At 38.4% G+C, this 25,570-nt stretch overlaps 1 protein-coding gene across 4 annotated transcripts in view; it reads left to right on the forward strand.

Annotated features, from left to right (window-relative positions):
* fermt2 (FERM domain containing kindlin 2) overlaps nucleotides 1-8,410 on the forward strand; it is an 82,873-nt gene extending 74,463 nt beyond the window's left edge. The window contains exon 17 of one of the 4 annotated variants that reach the window (XM_057858688.1): nucleotides 920-8,410. In XM_057858688.1, coding sequence (XP_057714671.1) covers nucleotides 920-1,093 — 174 coding nt within the window. In that variant the 3' untranslated portion in view covers nucleotides 1,094-8,410. The remainder of the gene's footprint in view (nucleotides 1-919) is intronic. The other 3 variants (XM_057858689.1, XM_057858690.1, XM_057858691.1) reach the window with 3 other exon arrangements.
* The last annotated feature ends 17,160 nt before the right edge of the window (nucleotides 8,411-25,570 follow it).

A 25,570-nucleotide genomic window follows, 5' to 3' on the forward strand; every position in this document is an offset into this window, starting at 1 on the left:
CAGTCTTTGAACTCAAGCAATTTTTTTCCGCTCGGCGCTCAGGGCATCGAAATAAGGAATCGAAATTTTAAAGTTCCAACGATCCCGGGAGCATCAGAATGTTAGAACCGGTTCCCATCAATGCCCAACCCTAGCGACGAGTACTTACTATTTGTGGTTTTTAATTTCGTGTTTTATTACCTTTTCATTGCCTCAAAATACTTTCTGCATGTGTTTCCCTCTCATACTTTTAAGCATTGTGTTTTCTTGTGGTAGCTTAAAGCAGATTGTTCATTTCTTGACCACATTAGACACACAGCGTATTTAAACCATCCTTATTTTATATTACTACGTTTAAGTATTTTCTTAAGCCATACTTAGTATGTTTTGTCTGTATGCATCTAAAAAAACAAGCTGGAAGCGCACAGTAGTACTTTGGGTGTCAAATTCGCCTCTTGTAGAAGGTTTAGCCGGTGTAGCACAGTTTGGCAGAACACGGGTTTTATCATACTCTCGTCTCGTCTCATCCCGTCTTACCTGTTCATTTTGCTTTTGCTGCTTTTTTTGTGAAATATCGACAGGTCTGTCATGCTCATTAATGTTCCTCTCGAGTTCAAATATAAAGGGTTGAACAGATGACATTATGTCGCTTTAGTCATACTCTGGAAGCCCGGCAGCGTAACCCAGTGACGTCACCGCCCTGCTACGTCAACAACAATGGCGACCTATTAGTTAAACTAATTTTACAAACTGTATAAAAATGAAAACATCGAGAGGGGTTTTAATATCAAATTATTTTAACTCATAATAACGTTATCTTTTAAGAACTACAAGTCTTTCTATCCGTGGAACCTTTTAAATAATAGTTGCAAATAAGGAATTTGCGCTAAAAGAAGAGTTGTTCACACACTATGCTATTTTTGTCCCGCGCCTTGCACAGGTGACCGTCGAGTTCGCGGATGAGCCCAGCCTGTCGTTTATCTGCGCCGAGGTGGACTGCAAGGTGGTCCACGAGTTCATCGGCGGTTATATCTTCCTGTCCACACGGGCCAAGGACCAGAACGAGACCCTGGACGACGACATGTTCTACAAGCTCACCAGCGGCTGGGTTTGACGAGCCTCATGACTAGAACACACTTGTACCATTCAATGGACTCGCGCACACTACAAGCTGACTAGTACAATGTAGTTTTCCTACTAAAGAGGACAAAGAACATACATGTACATGGACCTTACGATGGCTATTGAATAAATAGTACTTATTATAGTATTTATTCACTACCCTTGATTTGCAGATATAGTTAAATTAAGACAATTTTACATAGTACTGTTAGAGAACGACCAGGGAGGAACTAGTAGGACAGCTACGAGTTACTAGTTGGCACTTTGGTGCTTCAGGAGGCTAAGCAAGTTCGTTACATGGGCCTGCAGTTACAGTACATGGAAAGCCCTCTTTGTTCTCACTCGTAAGACATACTTCTGCTTGTTTGCAATGTCCCACATTACACTTTATAAAGATAAAACTTCCTATCAGTCATGCTAATTTAAGAGTTTATTTAGGCATGGTTTTCCTTGGTAAATTGTTATTTTGAGTATTGATAACTCATTTTATCAAGTCAAAACTGTTAATTTGCTAAAAATGAGTTGCATTTACTTGAAGTAACAAGTTTGTTGGCAAAATTAAAATTCCTGAGGGAACTGAACTTGAAATGTGAAGTTGTGTGAACTTAGGCCTCTCTCCTGATCCCAGCAGCATTGTTAGCTAGGCTGTTTAGCTCAATTGTCTGTGTGGTGCCCTGTACTAGTAATTGCACTGCAAAAACACCTCCTTAAAACTAGTTTAATTCCCTTGTTTTCAGTGTATATCCCTCGTATTGTGTTGGGATCAGAATTGACCCGTTTTCAAATGTTTATATGCAAAAATCAATGGTACTTTTGACATACCCAAACTTAAAAACTGGTCAGTCTTGACCCGAAAACAATATACTGCAAATGTTTAGTATTTTCAGGCCAAGTTCTTTTACAGATCAAATTTAATTCACTAGCAAAATATGGGCTGATTTCTGACACAAGACAAGGGATATCTACAAGAAATAAGTGAAATTATCTGCCAGTGCTTCAAGTGCATTTTACTCAGATTTCTTCAAATAAAACTAGCTATCTGAAAATAAGTTTAACAGACTTATTTTAAATAATAAATTAGTACATATAGTCTTAAAATTTGGAAATGTTCTTAATTCAAGAATAGATATTTTTCAAAACTTTATTTGAAAGCAAATTTGTCTTGATTTTAGGGCTGCAGCTATCGAATATTTTAGTAATCGAGTAATCGACTGAAAATTCTATCGATTAATCGAGTAATCGGATAAAACAAATATATTTTTAGGTGAAGAGCAATTATACATATACATGAGAAAACAAGACATTTCATCTAATCTTGAACCATTTTCAGTCAATCAATGTCTTTATTTTCGTTGTATATTGTTGAAAACAGCCAACAATTGCATCTCAGGTGTAACTAGAATAAAAAAAAAAAAAGACTAATTCACTGCTTTCACTCAAAAAACTTTTAGATCTTATTAATATATATATATATATCTTACCTAAAAATGCCGTTACGCTTGATAACACACATCACTTAAAAGTTAGGATTTTTTCCCCACGTGTTTCAATTGAATTTCTCATTGTGTCAAGCCATTTTTAAGTTCTAGTTAAGTTTTAAGTTAGTCTAAACTGTAAGTCCTGATAGGATTTTGAGTTTTTGCAGTGTTCAAAATAAATGTATGATACAGGCTGTATTGGAGCACATTAGGGACCAGTGCTACTTGGTGTTTTATCCAGCAATGACTACTGAGCTAAAATTGATAGTTAGCATGATTACGTTTTTATTTTACACCCTCATCACTCCACAATGCTATGTTATGTTAAAGCCTGTATGTAAGACACGTTAGCCACGCATCGACAGTGGTCATAAATAATTGAAACCTAGCCCTCCGCAGGGCTAACGTTCCGTGAGCTAGTAGCGACAGTAACGTTAATCTTATTTATTAGCGCTTAGCGCTCTTTATTAGCGCTCTTTATTAGCGCTCTTTATTAGCGCTCTTTATTAGCGCTCTTTATTAGCGCTCTTTATTAGCGCTCTTTATTAGCGCTCTTTATTAGCGCTCTTTATTAGCGCTTAGCGCTGTACTGCTTTAAGATGGCGGCTGTTTACAAACGCTGCCCAGACGCGGCCGAGTCTGTCAATGCTCATCTAGTTCAACATACATGTGATCTCAATGAGACGCGCCAGACGCTGCCTGTTACCAATGTAGCATTGTGCGGGCTAGTATTTAGCAACGTCGGCGTCGTTTGTGGCGGCTGTCGGCTGCGGTAAGTTTTTTTTTTTTTCCCTTCTTCCTCTCCGCACGTGACAGCGCGTTGTCCCGCATTAAAAGTAGTCCTAGCAAAACGTGATGCTTAGAGCTGTCAAAATAAACGATTACTCGAGGTGAATAAAATTACTCGGATCAGTTTTTAAACTCGAGTTACTCGAGTTGCTCGAGTACTCGTTTCAGCTCTACTTGATTTAGGTGAAAAAAATACTTTTAGATGTGTTGGCTGTATAAGAACAAATAGTAATATTTACCTAAAGCAAATGGAATAATCTGACGCATTAATCTGTTAACTAGTCTTTAATACTAAAACAAGATGGAGAAAATTATATGACTAGATTTAAGAAAAATGATCTGATTAAGACATTATAAATTTGCAGTGCGCGATGACTCAAATTCCAATCCCGTTTGGATTAAGTTATGACAGTAAATTTAGTACTTCAATTTAATTCAGATTTACCTATAATTTAGAGTTCAGACTACTTAACAGATTTTTTTAGCTAATATTCTTGACATACTGCAGGTCTTAATGAAGAATTCAGATTTTTTTGTCATGTTTTTTTTTTTTTGGCGTGCCCGTTCAGACTGCCTTTGTCCATTGAGCTCGTTCAAGTATTACGCATGCACACTTATTCGCAGTCCGAGACGCGCTGAGCAAACTGACCTGCATGCGCAGTAGCATCAAAACAAATAACTATGCACCGTGCATGCATGACGCACATCATATAATGCCCCGACTCGAGCATGTAAGGACTATTGAAATATTGCTCATTTGGCACACAGTAAGAAACCGAGCATTAGCAGGTTTATCCTTTTCTTCATTGTAGTTTCTTATGGCTGTGTTCAAGCCCGCTTCCTGCGTAGTAAAATCCGAGTTCAAGCTAGGCGCTAACGCTAATGACCAGCTACATCTCTGCCGTCTTGCGTGCCGCTTTCGCTCTATGCTGACGTAATTGCTGCATGAATTCTGATTTGGGAGACTTGACAGTTCAGACCGCCGCCACATTCTGGAAAAATGTGGCCAAGGTCAGATTTAAACCACATACGAAGTGACCCAGATTGGATTTGAAATGGTCCACTTCTATGCGACTTGTCCCGTTCAGACCGTGAACTTAATGCCTCACTCGAGTCGAAAAAACACGAAAAAATCGGATTCGTGCATTAATACCTGCAGTATGAACCTACCTTAAGTTCACTTTACTTGAAATGATTACTTCAATTTTCGTAACATAAATCTTCTGTAATTTTCGGACTATAAGGCGCACCTGACTAAAAGCTGCCACCCACCAAATTTGACACAAAAACAGCATTTGTTCAAAGATGAGCTGCACTGGAGTATATACCGCAGCTCTCCTTACTGTATTATGGGATATTTACACCAAAAATCTTAACCCATAACACTATATTTGACAGTGGCATCATAAGACTGTCATAAAACTAAATGAACCACTTTAAGAAGCTTAATTTGCACATCACTGCTCACTTAAGGGAGACAGTCAACCTCTCCTGCCAACACTGTCATCCAACATGCCACCTAGCATGCATTGCAGCGCTACAAATGTAAATAACAATCAAAATTCATCAATTAATCAACTTTATTTGTATAGCACATTTAAAAAATCCACAAAGGAGTAGAAAAAAAGTGCAAAGTGCTTTACATACCATAAAACAGCAAAATAAGTTAACATTCAAAGATAAAAGAAACGCATAAAAAATAAATAATAATAATAAAAAATAATAATAAATAACAGACGAGGTCATAAACAGTCACATTAAATGCTGAAGAAAAATGTTTTAAGGCGTGATTTGAAATCCGTAAGTGAAAGAGCCTGTCATGTTTTGTGTTAGTTATTTCTTCAGTTACTGTTCCAGTTGTTTCATTAATTGTTAGTTATGGTATTTAGTAACACTTTATTTGACAGTGGCGCTATAAGACTATCATAAAACCATCATACTTATCCAGTGACACTGCCACGAGCATTAATTAATGCTTATGACAGGTGTCATTTTGTGCAATCAGGCAAATTATCTCACTTTTGAATGGATGTAAAAGATCCGAGCTGGACGTAAAGGAAGTTAGTGACGTAGTTTGAGGGATGACACTTAATGACATCTGTCATGAGCATTCTTCAATGATCATGATAGTGTCATGCCATGATTATGACGATTAGTGCTGCAACGATTAATCGATTAACTAGAGTATTCAATTAGAAAAAAATATTCGAACTAAATTTTGTTGCTTCGAGTATTCGTTTAATTGAAGTGGCATTGTAATGGTTGATTTTAAAAGTGTTTGCATTTAATTTTACTGATGAGGGTGGATACAGTGCCTTCTGGTCTGCCTCTTTTCACATGGCTGAATCCAACTGCTCCCTGTTTTTGTTTGAGCTAATGTTTTTTAATGCATTCTTAATTTAGTTTGTAGGTATATTTAGCCATTTTTTGTGGGAATATGTGTCTGAACCACTTGTTAACAGATTTGTGAAAAAAAAATTAAAAAAAACTTTAGCATTTTATAGCATTTAAGCTAGCATACTTTTTCTATTCAAGTTAGCCAATTGTTCTTTTGTTGTACACAGATCCTCGTTTTTTTTTTAAATTATATCGTTTGAGGCTCAGCTCAGGTGTTTTAATTTTTCATGTTCCTTATCCGATTACTCGATTATTCGAACAAACTAGTCCATCGATTAATCGACTACTAAAATATTCGATAGCTGCAGCCCTAATGACGATCTTATGGCAGTCTTTTGACACCGCTGTCAAAGCGTTACCTATTAACCAAAATAAATCAACAAATAAGCCGCTCTGGACTATAAACCACAAGATTCAAAATGAGGGGAAATAATAACGGCTTACAGTCCGAAAATTACGGTAGTTTACTTTCAATGTTGGCATCCTCCATCTTAACTTTTTAAAAATCAACTGAAAAAGTTTGATTTGAAATTTCATGTTCTGTTACTTTTTTTTTTTCCATTTTGGGAATACTAACAATGAAATAGAAAAATCTCACCTCATAGGCACACTCATTTTACTAATACACAGAAGTGTCTTGCTAGTGAGGACAAAGCATGTTAGTACTTGGACAATAGGGTGCATCAGTAGAATATGGTGCTCCAAGGCAAGGGTGCTCACTATTTTTTGCTCCAAGTTCTACTTTTGAAGGAGACAACCTCCCGCAATCTACCTATCCATCTAAAGTGGGAGGGGGAGACTTCGAGAAAGCTCAGCAGAAATGTATGTTGCGAGCTACCAATGAAATGACAAATTGTAAGAATCCAGATCATTTTGACTTTAAGTTGCACACACAACATAATTAACTACGTACATTTTTTTTTGCCCCCTAACCCCAACCAATATTTATAGCGTTGCGATCGACGTAATGAGCACCCCTGCTCCATGGGCTTTCTTCAGCTTCTCTCCCAGGTCCTGAAACCCAACACATTCTCCTTTAGCACTTGAATGCCATAACATTGAATTTGGCCAATTTGGACCACAGGTCATGCTACCAAACAGTATATTTTATCTTGAGAAAAAATATTATTGAATATTGATATTTTTTGGTATATTTTTTGGTTGTTGTTTTGCAAGTTCTCTCACAAAACAGATGTCTAAATAATCCCAATATTACCTCTACCTGTCTCTCACGCCACATAGTATTATTCTTTTTGTGATTTGTAATAGAACACACCAGCAAAGGTCAACACCCCGTAAGGAATTATGCAAGCAAAATGAAGTATTATTATTATTTTTTTGTAACTAATGTAAAAACACAGCTTTTATAGAATTGTACAGTCTTTCCTCTTTGCTTTGAGGGGTAAATATGTTTTTTGTTTGCGCGCTCGCGTGTGTGTTCTTAACGTGATGACTGACTGCAGCTTCTGCTTCCGCTTTTATCCGTCATCGCATTAAAATGAAAATATCATAAACTCACACAAATACGTTTCTTTTACTCAAACACTACTTTTGCAGCTTTTTGTCATTGTCCGATAAGTGTTTTACGAAATATGAAGGAATTCTCTTCATGGTTTTTTTTTTTTTTTTTTCGTTCTTGTTTCAGAAACGATGGTGCATGTCCTGTTTTGTTATTGGAGTTATTTTTGACTGTAAAAAAAAACAAACAAACATGCATTTATTTTAAAAGAAATAAAACTAATTTTTATTTAACGCCTCACTTTTTGCCGAATTATTTTGGTTCAGTCATATATTGAAAAATCAAAAATCTGATATTTTTCAACTTGGAACAAATATGACAAGAGTGCTAGGGTGTAGGTTTGGTCTGAACATTTGTAGGGCCAAAATTTACCGTAATGCACATAATGTAAACAATGATCCAAATAAGGGACGGCTATCTTGACTACGTTGTTCCTTGTTTAGCAAGTTTAATGTTATGCTAACTCTGATGCAGATCAGACCATAATCGGATTTTAAGGGGGAGCCAGGCCCCCCCTGTTGGCCGAAAAGTGTCATTGCATGTAATTGACTTTGCTACATATATACAAGTTGTAAAGCAATAAAACTGCAACAAAAATGAATGAAATGGAACAAAAAATATATTTTTATAATGGGTCAAAATTATTTTTTGAACAAATCATGTGACTGGCAACTTAGACGGTCATTTGCTTTGCATATTAAAAAATAATAATAATAATAATAATAATAGGGGAGGGCAATTTTATTTTACAAATGATTTTTTTCTTTGATTGAATTTTTTTTTTTTTTTTTTTTTTTATTGAAGCAATTTTTTTGGGGCTTAAATGATTTAGTCACAAATGTCCTACCCAATAATATGGCCCAAACACAAAAAGGATTGCTTCAATCAAAGAAAACTTTTTCGGTACAAAATTAAGTGTTCAAATGCAAGTTTTTCAATCTCACATATTTTTTCGCATTCAAAAAACATTTTCCATGTTTGAAATTTTTCTTTTTTTTTTTTTTGATTGAAGTAATTTTTCTTTTTGAAAATATATATATTTTTTGAAGCAACTTATTTTTTGATTGAATAATAAAGACAAACATGCCCTTGCCGAAATGTGGCCCAAAATCAAATCAACATTACTTCAATCAAAAAAGTTGCTTCAAAAAAAAAAAAAAAATTTAAAAAAATAGCTTTCACATGCATTTTTTTAGTTTCAAATGTATTTTTGCATTCAAACACATTTTTTTTTTTAAGCGACTTTTTTTTTTGTTGAAAATATATATTTTGATTGAAGCAACTTTTTTTTCTTTTTTCTTTTTTTTGAAGCAACTTTTTTTTGGTTGAATAATAAAGACTCAAATCTACCTCCATATGGCTCCACCCGGGGGATGCAATTTTTGACTGGGGTAACTACATTGGCACGACATCGGCGGGCCTACCATATTCAATGGATGACGATCTTGGCGAAAAGTATTGCCTAAGCAGCCTGATTTAGAATTCCCCTCAAGAATGATGGGAAACAAAAAATGCTCATTGTCAACTTATTATTATAAATATTCTTTTAAGTGAATTTTATTGCTGACACTGCATTTCAGGGTCATCAACATGTTGTGCCCCCCCTGCCCCAAAAGTCAAACTCCGCCTATGGGTCAGACTTTCAGTAGCAAATTAGCGGTGTTTCCCCCACTGCCACAACATTGATGTCTTTTTACATGACTTACAGTGGCTGCTGCTGGCCGGAAAAAAAAGGGGGGGGGCTGAGGAGGGGGAATGTTGTCGACGTGAATTTGTCAGGATGTGTGAGTATTTTGTGGTGAGACAGGGGGCTTCAAGTCAGCCAAACATTCGTTTGAGGGGGGGGGGAATGGACCGGCACATTCAGCAAGTGAAAAGGGATAAATGTAAGTCTGAACATAATGAAAATAATTCACTTAATAATGGTAGGGTCTATTCTATCATTACAGCATATGGGTTGACAATCTATATTACCTATATAACTGAGCTCTTTATATAATGCAAATAAGGTTGCTTAAAAGTTGGTGGGGACAGTTTGAGCACCCTGAAAAGTTGGTAGTTATGTCCCGACTGTCCTTATGCAAACCTACGCCCTTGCAACAGAGTGAAAAGTTTTTAAAATTCTCCCAAAATAATTTACATTTTTCAAAGTCCGCTTGGATAGATAAATGAAATACTTATGACTTATTCAAGTTGCAATATTTTTTCTGTTTATATGTTTATAGATATGCATTTATCATACAAATATAAACATTGCTAAAATGTCAAGATTAGTGTAAGAGTCAAGTAACATTCAATGTTACGTGACTGTTGGAATGGAACTCCTATTACAGTGAGGAGCAGAAGTATTTACAGCCATTGTGATTTTTTCCAGTCACCCACTGAAAAAATACACTAGGTAGAGGTCTGAAATTTCAACCAGAGATGCATTTCCACCTATAGAAACATAATTTTAAAAAAATAATAATAATTAATCCGGAATTTACATTGTATGATTTTTCAATAATGAATTTGTAATTTACTGGGGTTCATAAATATTTGTACCCCTGAGAAAATCAGTGCTAATATTTAGTGCAGAAGCCTTAATTTGCAATTACAGAGGTCAGACGGTTTCTGTAGTTCTTCACTAGGTTTTCACGTATGGAAACGGAATTTGGCCCATTCCTCCACACAAATCTTTTCTAGATTTGTCAGGTTCCGCCGCTGTCGTTGAGAATGACGAAGTTTCAGCTCCATCCAAAGATTTTCTATTGGACCGAGGTCTGGAGACTGGCTATGAAGGCCACTCCAGCACCTTGATATGCTTTTTACGCAGCCACTCCTTGGTCAGCTTGGCTGTGTACTCCAGATCATTGTCATGTTGGAAGATCCAGCCTCGACTCATCTTGAAGTCTCTGAGGGGAGGAAGTTGTGGCTCAAAATCTGACGAGACATTTCACCATTCATCTTCTGCTTCATACAGTACTGTCCTCCTGTCCCCTATGCGGAAAAGCAGCCCCAAAGCATGAGGTTTCCACCCCCATACTTCACAGTAGGGATGGTGTTCTTGGGATTGTACTCATCCTTCTTTTTCCACCACACACGACGAGTTAAATTTGTTGGTTTCATCTGACCTCATGACTTCCTCCCATTACCCCTCTGCATTATTCAGATGGTCCCTGGCAAACTTTAGATGGCCTTTCACATTTACTGGCTTCAACGGGGGAACCTTCTGAGCAATGCTTGATTTCAAACCATTGTGTTCTACTGTCAGTAACCTTTAAAACTGCGCATCCAACTCTCTTCAGGTCATTGACAAGCTCCTGCTGTGTAGTTCTTGGCTGAGCCCTCAATTTTCTCATGAGTGATGCCCCATGAGGAGAGATTTTACATGGAGGCCCATTCCGAGGTAGCTTATCAGTCACGTTTAGCCTTGTCCATTTTCTAACAATTGCTGCAACTGTTGATTTATTCTCACCAAGCTGCTTTCCAATTGTCGCATAGCCTTATCCAGCTTTGTGTAGCTCAAAAAATTTTCACAGGTGACCATATTGAGCTCAAACGGGTGGTAACTCATGAAGTAAAGGGGGACTTTTTTAAGGTAGACTGACACATAGACATCATCATTATTGACGGGTCAGCTTGGCTATGCACTGTGCAACTCCTTCAAGCAGGGGGCCGCCCACATCAAGAGGAGCTAATCATAAAAACACGCACGAAGCGAACTGTGTATTTCGGTTCAAAAAGTACGAATTATTAATTTTTCGTACCGTGCGTGCATTTTGAAACGTGAAAAAAATGGAGTAATTATTCGCTAAGGCATTGGCATCATAGTTCGCAATATTTACGTAAAATAAATGCTACCTGCACGTTTTTTGTTTTGTTTTGTTTTTTGTTGCTTTTAATCAAGAATTGAGACTGTTTTACATCCAAATCTATAAAGAATTCAGGGATTTAAGCATTTATTCACGAGAATTTTAATGTAAAAAGCTCTTTGTTGTGGTAAGGCGGCGCCACAGTGAACTTAAAAGACAATCCACACATGTGACATATTTACGCAAAATAAATTCTAGCTGCATTTTTTTTTTTTTTTTTTTTTAACCAAGAATCGAAACTGTTTTACGTCCAAATCTATAAAGAATTCAGGGATTTAAGCATTTATTCACAAGAATTTCAACGTAAAAAGCTCTTTTTTGTGGTAAGGCGGCGCCACAGTTAACTTAAAAGACGAGCCGCACATTCAACATATTTACGTAACATAAATGCTACCTGCATGTTTTTTTTTTTTTTTTTTGCTTTTAACCAAGAATCAAGACTGTTTTACGTCCAAATCTATAAAGAGTTCAGGGATTAAAGTATTTATTCACGAGAATTTCAATGAAAATAGCTCGTCTGTGATTCCACTCGGTCAGCTTTGACGGCCTCGCCAACAATACGATTTATCGGCCCTGCACTCCGTGTCCCATCAATTACATTATGAAGTCTATGACTGACAACTTTTTGTTTCAAAATTATTGCTGATTCTCAGGGGTATAAATACTTATGATGCCCGTTTAAAAAAAAAAAAAAAAATTGTGGAAAAATCTTACACTATAAATTCGGATTTAAAAAAATTTTTTTTTTTAGATTATGTCTCTATAAGTGGAAATGCATCTATGATTTAAAATTTCAGACCTCTACTTATTTTCTAAGTGGATGAACTTGCAAAATCACAAGGGGTGCAAATACTGCTTCTCCTCACTGTATACAAGTCAAATTTTCCTTTTACGAGCCTTCTCAATGTAGATATTTTCCATTTATTACTAACAGAAGAATGCATACCGTAATCTGTACTAGCTCCGTTTTTCCAGCAGAGGGAAGTACAGTAACTTGTATTTTGCCTCCCTTTTTTCCCTCCAGTGAGTCAAGGCCAACCAACAACAACACAGAGGTGAGATGATAAAAGAGTGGCAGAGAGTGGCGCGGGAAGTGGGGTGCTGCAACACTCCCTGGTGTTAGGGAGATTTAAAAAAAAAAAAAAAAAAAAAAAAAATTTTTTCAGTAGATTATTTTGTTGTTGTTGTTTTGTTAAAATTAAATTTAAAAAAAAAAACATAGTAAAACTATAGCATATTCAACTTTGGGGATTAAAATATATGTTGAACAAGTTTTTTTTCCTTAATAACATTGTCACCACCTGATACCTTGCTTGCTACAAGGTCATGTTCGATAAGGTGCTATATTGAACAGAAAAATTCAATTCAAGGTCGAAAATGACGATGATTATGATAGTTTATAATCAGGGGTGAAAGTGGCTAGAATTTCTTGCCGGAACTCCCCGACGTGAAGGTCGCCAGAAATTTTCTTTATTTTATTTATTTATTTATTTATTTGGGGGGGGGGGGGGGGGGGGGGGGTTTAAAACCTCTTAAACTACTGAAATGCAAAGAAAACTGTTTTAGCACAGTTATTTCTATAACATACAAAAACTGATTTTCATTCAAAATTATATTTTTTCAATGATTTGAAAAATAAAAGTTAACAAAAACAGCAATAACCCAAACCATCTCCTCATTTTTATTTTCCCTCATTTCCTCACATACTAAATGCCAAATCTCAATTTTAACTACTTAAGAACATAGGATATATATTAAAATTGAAGTTAATGTAAACATTTATTTATTTTTTAACAATAAAGATATAAGTAACATACATTCAGAAAAATACGTACAAATGACTTCTATTTTGCAGAGTGAAATGGAATATATTTTGAAGATCACGCAAACATTGACTTTTTAAATCATAAGGAAATGAATATAGTAGTCTAACATAAATGAAGAAATATAAGTCCAAAGTGCACATTGGCAGCTAAGATGTTCTGAACCTCCCCAGCAGAGCAAATAATACTAAATATGATAAATAAGCCTACTCAACTCTTTTGTTGCTCTTAAAGATTTAATCCATTTATGTTACATTGCCCTTTTTTTGTCGCATCAATTCAACAACCTTTTTTTTTTTCTTGCTGTTCCAGAAAACATGCACGTTTGAACCAATCAGAGCTAACTATCTTTGCTGATCAAATGTCAGCATGTCAGCCAATTGAATGGATAAATGAGTCCAGGCATTTTGCTTTGCTGTGTGCATCCGCACATTGGCGTGACTCATCATCGTCAGACTCAGATAACTGCAGCAGCTGGGGAAACCTCCATGCCGTCCATGGAATAAAATAAATATTGGTGGAAACGGATTACGTTACACAAGCACTTTAATATGCTTGTTATTAGGGCTGTCCCAAACGACTAATTTTCTCCCGATTAGTCAGACGACTATTTTTACGATTAGTCGACTAATCTAATAATTTAAAAAAAAAATTTTTTTTTGTTTTGTTTACTAATTTAGCAATGAAATTTTTGTTGACGCTTATCAATTCACAAAAAACCTATTGGAACACTTAAATTATTTATTAAAGTACAAATAAACGCGTAAATAAAAATAATAAATCACAAATAAACAATGAGTTCAAATGCTGATAGAATTAACTAGTGTAGCATCCCGATTGAAAAGATGGTCTCTTAAACTGATGGTTTACAACTTTTATTCCATCCTTGATGTAATCACACTGTAAGAGCTACGGTGCACACAAATAAAACAACACAATTAGAAATTAACAAAAACTTTTCACCTTTTTCCTTTTAAACCTTATTTACAGTGCCTTGCAAAAGTATTCGGCCCCCTTGAACCTTGCAACCTTTCGCCACATTTCAGGCTTCAGACATAAAGATATAAAATTTTAATTTTTTGTCAAGAATCAACAACAAGTGGGACACAATCGTGAAGTGGAACAAAATTTATTGGATAATTTAAACTTTTTTAACAAATAAAAAACTGAAAAGTGGGGCGTGCAATATTATTCGGCCCCCTTGCGTTAATACTTTATAGCGCCACCTTTTGCTCCAATTACAGCTGCAAGTCGCTTGGGGTATGTTTCTATCAGTTTTGCACATCGAGAGACTGACATTCTTACCCATTCTTCCTTGCAAAACAGCTCGAGCTCAGTGAGGTTGGATGGAGAGTGTGAACTGCAGTCTTCAGCTCTTTCCACAGATTCTCGATTGAATTCAGGTCTGGACTTTGACTTGGCCATTCTAATACCTGGATACGTTTATTTTTGAACCATTCCATTGTAGATTTGGCTTTATGTTTTGGATCATTGTCCTGTTGGAAGATAAATCTCCGTCCCAGTCTCAGGTCTTGTGCAGATACCAACAGGTTTTCCTCCAGAACGTTCCTGTACTTGGCTGCATCCATCTTCCCGTCAATTTTAACCATCCTCCCTGTCCCTGCTGAAGAAAAGCAGGCCCAAACCGTTATGCTGCCACCACCATGTTTGACAGTGGGGATGGTGTGTTCAGGGTGATGAGCTGTGTTGCTTTTACGCCAAACATATCGTTTTGCATTGTGGCCAAAAAGTTCCATTTTGGTTTCATCTGACCAGTGCACCTTCTTTCACATGTTTGGTGTGTCTCCCAGGTGGCTTGTGGCAAACTTTAAATGAGACTTTTTATGGATATCTTTGAGAAATGGCTTTCTTCCTGCCACTCTTCCATAAAGGCCAGATCTGTGCAGTGTACGACTGATTGTTGTCCTATGGACAGACTCTCCCACCTCAGCTGTAGATCTCTGCAGTTCATCCAGAGTGATCATGGGCCTCTTGGCTGCATCTCTGATCAGTTTTCTCCTTGTTTGAGAAGAAAGTTTGGAAGGACGGCCGGGTCTTGGTAGATTTGCAGTGGTCTGATGCTCCTTCCATTTCAATATGATGGCTTGCACAGTGCTCCTTGAGATGTTTAAAGCTTGGGAAATCTTTTTGTATCCAAATCCGGCTTTAAACTTCTCCACAACAGTATCTCGGACCTGCCTGGTGTGTTCCTTGGTTTTCATAATGCTCTCTGCACTTTAAACAGAACCCTGAGACTATCACAGAGCAGGTGCATTTATACGGACACTTGATTACACACAGGTGGATTCTATTTATCATCATCGGTCATTTAGGACAACATTGGATCATTCAGAGATCCTCACTGAACTTCTGGAGTGAGTTTGCTGCACTGAAAGTAAAGGGGCCGAATAATATTGCACGCCCCACTTTTCAGTTTTTTATTTGTTAAAAAAGTTTAAATTATCCAATAAATGTTGTTCCACTTCACGATTGTGTCCCACTTGTTGTTGATTCTTGACAAAAAAATTCAATTTCATATCTTTATGTTTGAAGCCTGAAATGTGGCAAAAGGTTGCAAGATTCAAGGGGGCCGAATACTTTTGCAAGGCACTGTATATATCAATGAATTGCCTATATGAATTGCCTTTACCTTAATTTATTACCTTATCATTGACAATCCCTCCCTTGAGTGCAGTCACTGTATATACTGTATATATTTATGACCTTTTAACCTTATATAATTTTCTATACCATAAAATAAACCATAACATGAAATAAACCTTTCAGTTAGCATTAAGAACAATACTAATAGCACTTATAGGCCCATTGTCAATGAAACATTATTATTTAGTAAGGCGACAGCACCCTCTGGTGTACAAAAAATGAAAAAACAAAAAATTTACAAACTTGGTGACTGCGCTTGAGGTGTTTTTTCACGGCCGACATGCAGCCAAGCTTGGCATTGAAGAGACAGGACAGAAGAGTGTACTCTCCTTTGTTTCTTTGAAATAAGTCAATGTTTTGGACACTCTGGTGCGCTTTTTTTGACTTTGTGCCGCTTTCCCCACTTGCATACAGAGCATCCGACATTCTGAACTTTCCACGCATATGTTTTTTTTTTAACCCTTCATTAACCGTCGACGGGATGTTGTGCTCGTCGACGGATTTACGTCATCGATGACGTCGACTATGTCGACTAGTCGGGACAGCTCTACTTGTTATTAACACTTGTGTATGTAAATCTGATGTTGGTGGATTGTTTTCTTCTTGGGGATGAAATGCATGCGTAGCAGCTTAGTTTTTTTTTTACATAGCGTTTTGACAGTTGCTGTCATATTTTTGGAATCAAAGCACCGTGTACCGGAACAGCATTCCGGCCCTGAATCTTATACCGGAACTGCGTTCCAGACCGTTCTGGCCCACTTTCACCCCTGTTTATAATAGTACCAAACTTGCAGATTTACTGTAGACCGTGGAGAACTTCAAATGGTTTGCATTTTAATATTATTGTTTGTTGTTGCTGTTGAGCTGCCGCCATGCAGAGCGCTGTTGGATATTCGTGCGCAATTTATTTGAGTGTTTTGAAAAGTGGGTGATAAACCGAGGCTTATTGGACCTTTTAAGGCCGTATCAAACTAGCGGCAGCCTAGTGTGAAGGGCACAGCGGTAACTTATTCATTGTGTATGTGAGAGCCAACTTCTTGGCGAAAGTGAGCAATGGACGGCCGTTTTGGGCGGAAGGGCATGTTTGAATGTGCGCCGAGAGGCGGGGGTCAAAATAAAGCTCTATTTTCAGAACTGCGCTGACGTCAGCAACGCATCCAATAGTAGAGGGGCAGGCGTACTTACATCTGTGCCATCAGGTTGTTTCGGCAGATGGATATACACAAATCACGGCCGACGAAACTTTGATTTTTTTTTTTTTTAATTTTTTAAGTTTTGCGAGCTCGTGGCTACTCAAAAAATTCCTCTCATACCTCTCCTTGCTAAGTTAAATGGTACCTTGATGTGCGTTTGTGTGGAAATGTACAACCCCTAGCAAAAAGTATGGAATCACCAGTGTCAGATGAGCACTCACTCAGACATTTTATCATGTACATATTAGATGTAAAATCACAAGAATGACAAAGTTCCGACGATGATGTTTGAGGATTTTTTCTTATTTTTAATCTAACTGCTCATATACTGTCACTTGCAATACTGTAAGTTTACTCCTCTTGTCAGTGCCAAACAGTTTGTAGAGGCTAACACGGGGAAAACAATGCACCACCCAGAGTATTAACAGCGAATAACACTTGATCTCCTTTTGTCCCAGCCAGACGCTCGACATCATCACGCCGAGTCAGTGTGGCCACTTGAGAGCCACATCAAAAACAAAAATCACTCGTTTCCATGGAAGTATTTAACATGACTAAACGTGACACAAGGCCAAAACGCTGTTGGTAATATCATCAATCCTGTGTCACAATGTTCTCAAAAGTTTATTTTTTCCAGCAATTTGTCCAACCTGATGTCATCCGCAAACAAACCATTACAAATTGAATCTTTTGGTCTTTTAGTTGCTAAGATGCCAGTAAGGAGCTCAATCATTAACATCACGTCACATAATGACAGCGCAAACATGGAGCCTTGAGCTTTTGTTGATCATTTCTTCACTCAAAAGAACAAAAAACAAGTGACGTTACGATAAAAGTCACTCTGGGGGAAATGGCTATTTCCAATGACATCGTTGTAGTGAACTTGATGAGTAGTGAGGTTGCACTAGTGGAGGGGAAGCCGGGCTGCTCACTGCTGCACTCGAACTCACTTTTTCACAAGCCAACAGACCTTGATGAACTAAAAAAATATAATAAAACCATAGGCAAGACCGGCTGTTCATGATCTAGGAGTGGAAAGTTCGCAAGAAATCATATTTTACAGTCAGTTTCATCCTTTTTTTCAGTTTTATCTTTCAGCATTTTAGTTGCAGCCCTTTTTTCATAACATGACCTAGACTAGAGAAGTAGAAAAAACCTATAATAGTTATTTATTCGGAAACTCAAGTGTAAGAGTGGTGCCATGACATGAATGAATGAAATTTATTGTCATTTGCCACGTTTACATGGAGCCAAATATTCCAATTACAATCGGAATATTTGTTCAAACCGAATAAATGTGTTCCATATAAACACCTCATTCTGAATGAACAGGCCCAAACCGAATGGAATTTCATTCCGATTCACAGGGGTGGAATACTCCTTTTCCCAAACCGATTAGAAGTAAAATTATATCATGTAAACAGGGAAGCGGAATGGTGTCTGGTTGCGTTCTTTCTGCACGTGCTCCGTACTGACGTGGTGACGTCACTTGGTGACGTAAGTAACGTCACTTGCAACATGGCTTCCAAGCACACGCACAGCGCACCCACACAACTTTTTAAATGAACGGCGTGTCATTCTGAAGTTTTATTTCCACTCGAAAAGTTAAAACAGCAGCTGATCTGACGATCGATCTCCATGTTTTGCAACGTGACGCTTTGTTTTGATTAATCTGCGCATGTCAGACGGCAGTTGTCAAACGTCCTTTCGGAATAAAGGCAGACACATCTAAACGCTGGATCGGAATAGATGAAGTGACATGTAAACAGCTATTGTGAAATTTCCATTTGGAATGATTTGAATCGGTATGAATAAAAGTCAGCATGTAAACGTGGCTATTGACAGTTACAGAATGTGGGATAGTTTGGCCAAGAAAGAGAATCATTGAGAGTCACAGAATATGGAATAATTTGCCCGAAAAGACGAATACAGACAAAGGAAGACTGGAAAAAGCATATGCTTATCAATACCCGTCCCCCAGCAGCCCGGGACGCACAGTCTAGCATGTTAGTGTTGCATAATTTTTTTTACTCATATATCTTCCCAAAAGTCAGTAGCCACGTTTACATGCTGACTTTTGTTCATACCGATTCAAATCATTCCGAATGGAAATTTCAGATCAGCTGTTTACATGTCACTTCATCTATTCCGATCCAGCGTTTACATGTGACTGCCTTTATTCCGAAAGGACGTTTGACAACTGCCGTCTGACATGCGCAGATTAATCAAAACAAAGCGTCACGTTGCAAAACATGGAGATCGATCGTCGGAGTGCTGCTGTTTTAACTTGTTGTGTTTGTGGGGTCGTATCCGCTTCTGCTGTTTTGCTCTTTTGCCTTGTAGTAGCCGGTTTTCCACCGGTTTCTAATCTGGTCAACTCTCCGGTCTATTCCGGCTTCGTGTAACCTCTCGTGAACTTTTTTAAATAGTTCACTGTTCCTCGTTTTACGCCCCTCTAAGCGAGCAATTATATTCAATTCTTTTAAAGTTTGAATTAAATACAATCTTTCCGCCGGACTCCAATTAGGTGCGCTGTGCTTGGAAGCCATGTTGCAAGTGACATTACTTACGTCACAAAGTGACGTCACCACGTCAGTACGGAGCATGTGCAGAAAGAATGCAACCAGACACCATTCCGCTTCCCTGTTTACATGATATAATTTTACTTCTAATCGGTTTGGGAAAAGGAATATTCCACCCCTGTGAATCGGAATGAAATTCCATTCGGTTTGGGCCTGTTCATTCCGAATGAGGTGTTTATATGGAACACATTTATTTGGTTTGAACAAATATTCCGATTGTAATTGAAATATTTGGCTCCATGTAAACGTGGCAAGTAATTGCCATGGCATGACGCAATATTGTCAATTTGAGTAGGTTCATTGGATAGGTTGATTTTCAAGTTGGTGTAGGGCGGGATGGCCGGGGGTGTCATGGAGGCCCACATCTGCTCTATCCGCTCCGGAAGCTTAAATAATATCTTATGAGTAGAGTTGGGCATCGTTTGAATTTGAACGGTTCTGGCTCCGATTGCAGGTTGCGATTCCGGTTCCAAACAATTCTTGATTCCGATTCTTTTATTAGGCAGGGTCCAAAAAATTGCATAGTTTGTACTAATTTCTTCTCGATTATTTTTAAGATTATATTAACTTTCAATTAACTTTGCGATGAATTTCTCACAGCGCTACTTTTAACTTGTATATACAGTGGGGCAAATAAGTATTTAGTAGAGATGCACGATAATATCGGTCACCGATAATTATCGGCCGATAATGGCAATTATGACGTCAAACAGATAATCCATATAAAACGAAATTCAACCGATAATGCAAGCCGATAATTATATACTTGATTTAGCCTCCAAATGTGCGCAATCAACAGTTTTGTCCAATTCTGCTAGTTTTAAGGAGGTGTTTTTGCAGTGTAGTAATGTGATATATGTTAGGAATGGCTTACTTTTAAAGGCATTTTTGTGCAACTTGGGTGTTTACTCTCTAAGTAATTGTTGCCAAAAGCTTACCATTACACAATGTCATTGCCATTGTTTAGATGTTGGAATTTACTACTTGTTCACATTTTATATGGAAAAAATAGCAATAAATTACATTTTTGCACAGTAACATTTGATCTTTGTATACTTTAACATTTTACATACATATTTGAGTAGAATTATCGGCGTGACATTATCGGTTATCGGGTGGAAGGGGCAGGAAATTATCGGTTATCGATATCGGTAGAAAAATGTATTATCGTGCATCACTAGTATTTAGTCAACCACTAATTGTGCAAGTTCTCCCACTTGAAAATATTAGAGAGGCCTGTAATTGTCAACATGGGTAAACCTCAACCATGAGAGACAGAATGTGGGGGAAAAAAAACAGAAGATAACATTGTTTGATTTTTAAAGAATTTATTAACAAATCATGGTGGAAAATAAGTATTTGGTCTTGTTGGCAATAACGGAGGCCAAACGTTTTCTGTAACTCTTCACAAGCTTTTCACACACTGTTGCTGGTATTTTGGCCCCTTCCTCCATGCAGATCTCCTCTATAGCAGTGATGTTTTGGGGCTGTCGTTGGGCAGCACGGACTTTCAACTCCCTCCACAGATTTTCTATGGGGTTGAGATCTGGAGACTGGCTAGGCCACTCCAGGACCTTGAAATGCTTCTTACGAAACCACTCCTTTGTTGCCTTGGCTGTGTGTTTGGGATCATTGTCCTGCTAAAAGACCCAGCCACGTCTCATCTTCAATGCCCTTGCTGATGGAAGGAGATTTTCACTCAAAATCTCTCGATTCATTCTTTCCTTTACACAGATCAGTCGTCCTGGTCCCTTTGCAGAAAAACAGCCCCAAAGCATGATGTTTCCACCCCCATGCTTCACACTGGGTATGGTATTCTTTCTTCCCCAAACACGAGAACCTGTGTTCCTACCAAAAAGTTCTATTTTGGTTTCATATGACCATAACACATTCTCCCAGTCCTCTTCTGGATCATCCAAATGTTCTCCAGCGAACCGCAGAAGGGCCTGGACGTGTACTGGCTTCAGCAGGGGGGCACGTCTGGCAGTGCAGGATTTGAGTCCCTGGCAGCGCATTGTGTTACTGATAGTAGCCTTTGTTACTGTGGTCCCAGCTCTCTGTAGGTCATTCACTAGGTTCCCCGTGTGGTTCTGGGATTGCTCCCCGTTCTTGTTATCATTTTGACGCCACGGGGTGAGATCTTGCATGGAGCCCTCGATCAAGGGAGATTATCAGTGGTCTTGTATGTCTTCCATTTTCTAATAATTGCTCCCACAGTTGATTTCTTTACACCAAGCGTTTTACTTTTTGCAGATTCAGTCTTCCCAGCCTGGTGCAGGTCTACAATTTTGTCTCTGGTGTCCTTTGACAGCTCTTTGGTCTTGGCCATAGTGGAGTTTGGAGTGTGACTGACTGAGGTTGTGGACAGGTGTCTTTTATATTGATAATGAGTTAAAACAGGTGCCACTGATACACGTAACAAGTGGAGCCTTGTTAGACTTCGTTAGAAGACGTTAGACCTCTTTGACAGCCAGAAATCTTGCTTGTTTGTAGGTGACCAAATACTTATTTTCCACTCTATTTGGAAATAAATTCTTTAAAAATCAAACAATGTGATTTTTTGTGTTTTTTGTTGACAATTACAGGCCTCTCTAATCTTTTCAAGTAGGAGAACTTGCACAATTGGTGGTTGACTAAATACGTATTTGCCCCACTGTAAATATGAGTCTGAACTTGAGTATGATGAAGTTTCTTTCCGCAGGAGTGCACTTTCACAAAGATGTTTATTCGTTAAAAGCTGACGGATAAAACATTTACACATATTCTTTTTCCTATGTTTTAGAGTGTCTTATGCTTCAGGCATTTATTGTATTGCATCGTTTGTTTTAGGTGGTATATCTACAAGTAGTTTTGTCCCTTGATCTTAAAGTGCGTGTGAAACAAGAAAGAATGTTTATTTCATATTTCACGTGGTGTTTTATGCTCCTGAATGAAATGGACTGGTTGGACATGTGTGGAAGCGATCGTTTTATATATTAAATTTTTTAATCCCGCCCCATGAAAATGAGTGACTTCCGGCTTTAGTCTCGGGTTTAGGACGAATGCGAATGTGACGTCAACCAGGTCAGCATCTCACAATACAGTATTGCTTCATAGCATGCAGATCGACTGCGGATTCAGCTGGTTTTGCGGATTATTTTCTGTATTTTTCGCATCACGCCAACCAAACGGCTGCAGAAAATTGTTGCTGCACCTGGGAGAGGCATGTGAACCATTTTGGGTTTCAAAAGGTTCTCGTTCACTAAGGGATTTTGGCCAAAACAAGCCCTACTACTGTGGGACCCTTGGACTTACAAGGAAGTGAAAACATCATAACATCAAAACATTGTATTTTGTATTATGTCAAATGCTGGAATCATGGCACACGTTTTTTTGTGGCTGAGAATGCCACTCGGCATTAGTGGTTGACTAAATACTTATCTGCCCCACTGTATGTATCTTTCCAATGCTAAATCTAAATAAATGCATTGAACACAAAACCCGCTGCTATGCAGTTTATCACTTATTGCGGTGGGTTCTGGTCCCCCCTAACCAAGAAAAACGAGGAATCGCTGTAGTAGGTTTTCAATGAGATAAAGAATTTAACCATTGAATCACTCAAAACTGGAAAATTAGTACAGTATTTTAAAGCACTTGTAGATCGAGGTCCAAAAGTACTATTTTATATCCTAAATCCTCAGGAGAATGTAATGTAATGGAAATGTTCTGGTAAGTTTACTTTGCAGAATTCCAAAGCAGCGCTGACGGATCGGCGTATGAAAGCCATTACTAGCGGTGGGCTCAGCACGTAGACATGATGGATGGCTACTTTAAATCTTTGTACAAACGGCTGTCTTGGCCATTCTTATACCGGGGTTTAAAACTGCCATCAGGAAGAACAAAGCGAAGAGGAATAGTTTTGTTTTTCAGAAGCGCTTACAAAGGTCACGTGTAATTCTGATCATCTGTTAATAAAATGAAACAAAATTGCTTTGACAGGCATCGACCCAGGAGAAATAAATGAATTTGCCTTTTGAACATCGACCGAAAACATGCTGAGCGTGAATTTCAGCATTTCAATTCTGTTTTAAAAGGCACACATGCCGTAGAATTCAAAAATACTCTTTAAAATTATCTATGTCTATGTCATCCCTCAGTCATCGGGAGTTCCATGTTTACCCTGCTCACCATAGGGACCGAGGCACTTCGCTCCCGCCCCCACACCCAGGCCGCACACAGCCCAGGCTCGTCTCCATGTGGCCGAGAGTTTATGTATGCCAGGATTCCGGAAGGCGAGAGGGAAGGAGAAAAAGCCAGAGTGGAAAGCCAAGGAAACGACATTCCAGGTAGACGTCAGATTGCAGCTCTTCACCAGCCTCCTCTGGGAGCGCTTTTCATGACGGAGCGCCAACTGATGGGCAATTAACCTCGAAACCTCTCCAATTTTTTGGGTGACTTCCTTCATCACTTGCTTGAGTCATGCGGACACACTTCAAGATGTTTCTTTAAATCTGCTTTCTTTGGAGACACTTGACAAAATTTTCCAGGAGATACTCTGCAGATACACAGATCAAATGATGAATACATCTTGTCAGACGATAGGGGAACTACTAGATATCATCCTGTAGGTGGTGCCTGAAACCACTGTAACAAGGGCGTAGGTTTGGTATCAACATTGGTAGGGACGATACAACAGCGTAACCAGAGGCGTAGGGTCCCCGGGGGCCCCAGGCAACATGGAGCCCATCGAGCGTGTGCAAGTACAGTGGGGCAAATAAGTATTTAGTCAACCACTAATTGTGCAAGTTCTCCCACTTGAAAAGATTAGAGAGGCCTGTAATTGTCAACATGGGTAAACCTCAACCATGAGAGATAGAATGTGGGGAAAAAACAGAAAATCGCATTGTTTGATTTTTAAAGAATTTATTTGCAGATCATGATGGTAAAATAAGTATTTGGTCTATACCAAAAGTTCTTCTCAATAATTTGTTATCTACCCTTTGTTGGCAATAACTGAGGCCAAACGTTTTCTCTAACTATTCTATCAGTAACACAATGCGCCGCCAGGGACTCAAATCCTGCACTGCCAGACGTGTCCCCCTGCTGAAGAAAGTACACGTCCAGGCCCGTCTGCGGGTCGCTAGAGAGCATTTGGATGATCCAGAAGAGGACTGGGAGAATGTGTTATGGTCAGATGAAACCAAAATAGAACTTTTTGGTAGAAACACAGGTTCTCTTGTTTGGAGGAAAACGAATACTGAATTGCACCATACCCACTGTGAAGCATGGGGGTGGAAACCTCATGCTTTTCTGTTTTTCTGCAAAGGGACCAGGACGACTGATCTGTGTAAAGGAAAGAATGAATGGGGTCATGTATTGAGAGATTTTGAGAAAAAATCTCCTTCCATCAGCAAGGGCATTGAAGATGAGACGTGGCTGGGTCTTTCAGTATGACAATGATCCCAAACTCACAGCCAGGGCACACAGCCGCAAAAGTGAGTACACCCCTCGCATTTCTGCAGATATTTAAGAATATCTTTTCATGGGACAACTGACAAAGTGACACTTTGACACAATGAAAAGTATTCTGTGTGCAGCTTATATAATAGAGTTAATTTATTTACCCTCAACAATTCATTGTGTCAAACAACAACTCATTGTGTCAAAGTGTCATTTTGTCAGTGTTGTCCCATGAAAAGATACTTTAATATCTGCAGAAATGCGAGGGGTGTATTCACTTTTGTGATACACAGTACATCTGTAGCACTGCAATGCATGCTAGGAGGCATGTTGGACGACAACAGTGTTGACAGCCGGTGGCAGCAGAGGTTGACTGTCTCCCCCAAGGGAGCAGTGATGCCCAAATCAAGCTTCTATAACCAATGAAGCTTTTAAGCCAATCGGTTCAAAGCTTCACGGTGTTTCATTTGGTCTTATGAAAGTCGTATGATGCCGCTGTCAAATAAAGTGTCACCAGTTTATATCGTTTGTTGTAAATATCTTATACTACAGTGAGGACAATTGCGGCTTATAGTCCAGTGCAGCTTATTTATAAACAAATGTCCTTTTCGTGTCATGTTTGGTGGGTGGCGGCTTATAGTCAAGGGCGCCTTTTAGTGTGAAAATTACGGTAAGTAACTGAGCACTTCACTAGTTGCACCCTTGCTCATTGATAGCATAACCTTTCATAG

Source organism: Corythoichthys intestinalis, chromosome 15 (genome assembly GCF_030265065.1).
Source record: "Corythoichthys intestinalis isolate RoL2023-P3 chromosome 15, ASM3026506v1, whole genome shotgun sequence".
Classification (NCBI taxonomy): domain Eukaryota; kingdom Metazoa; phylum Chordata; class Actinopteri; order Syngnathiformes; family Syngnathidae; genus Corythoichthys; species Corythoichthys intestinalis.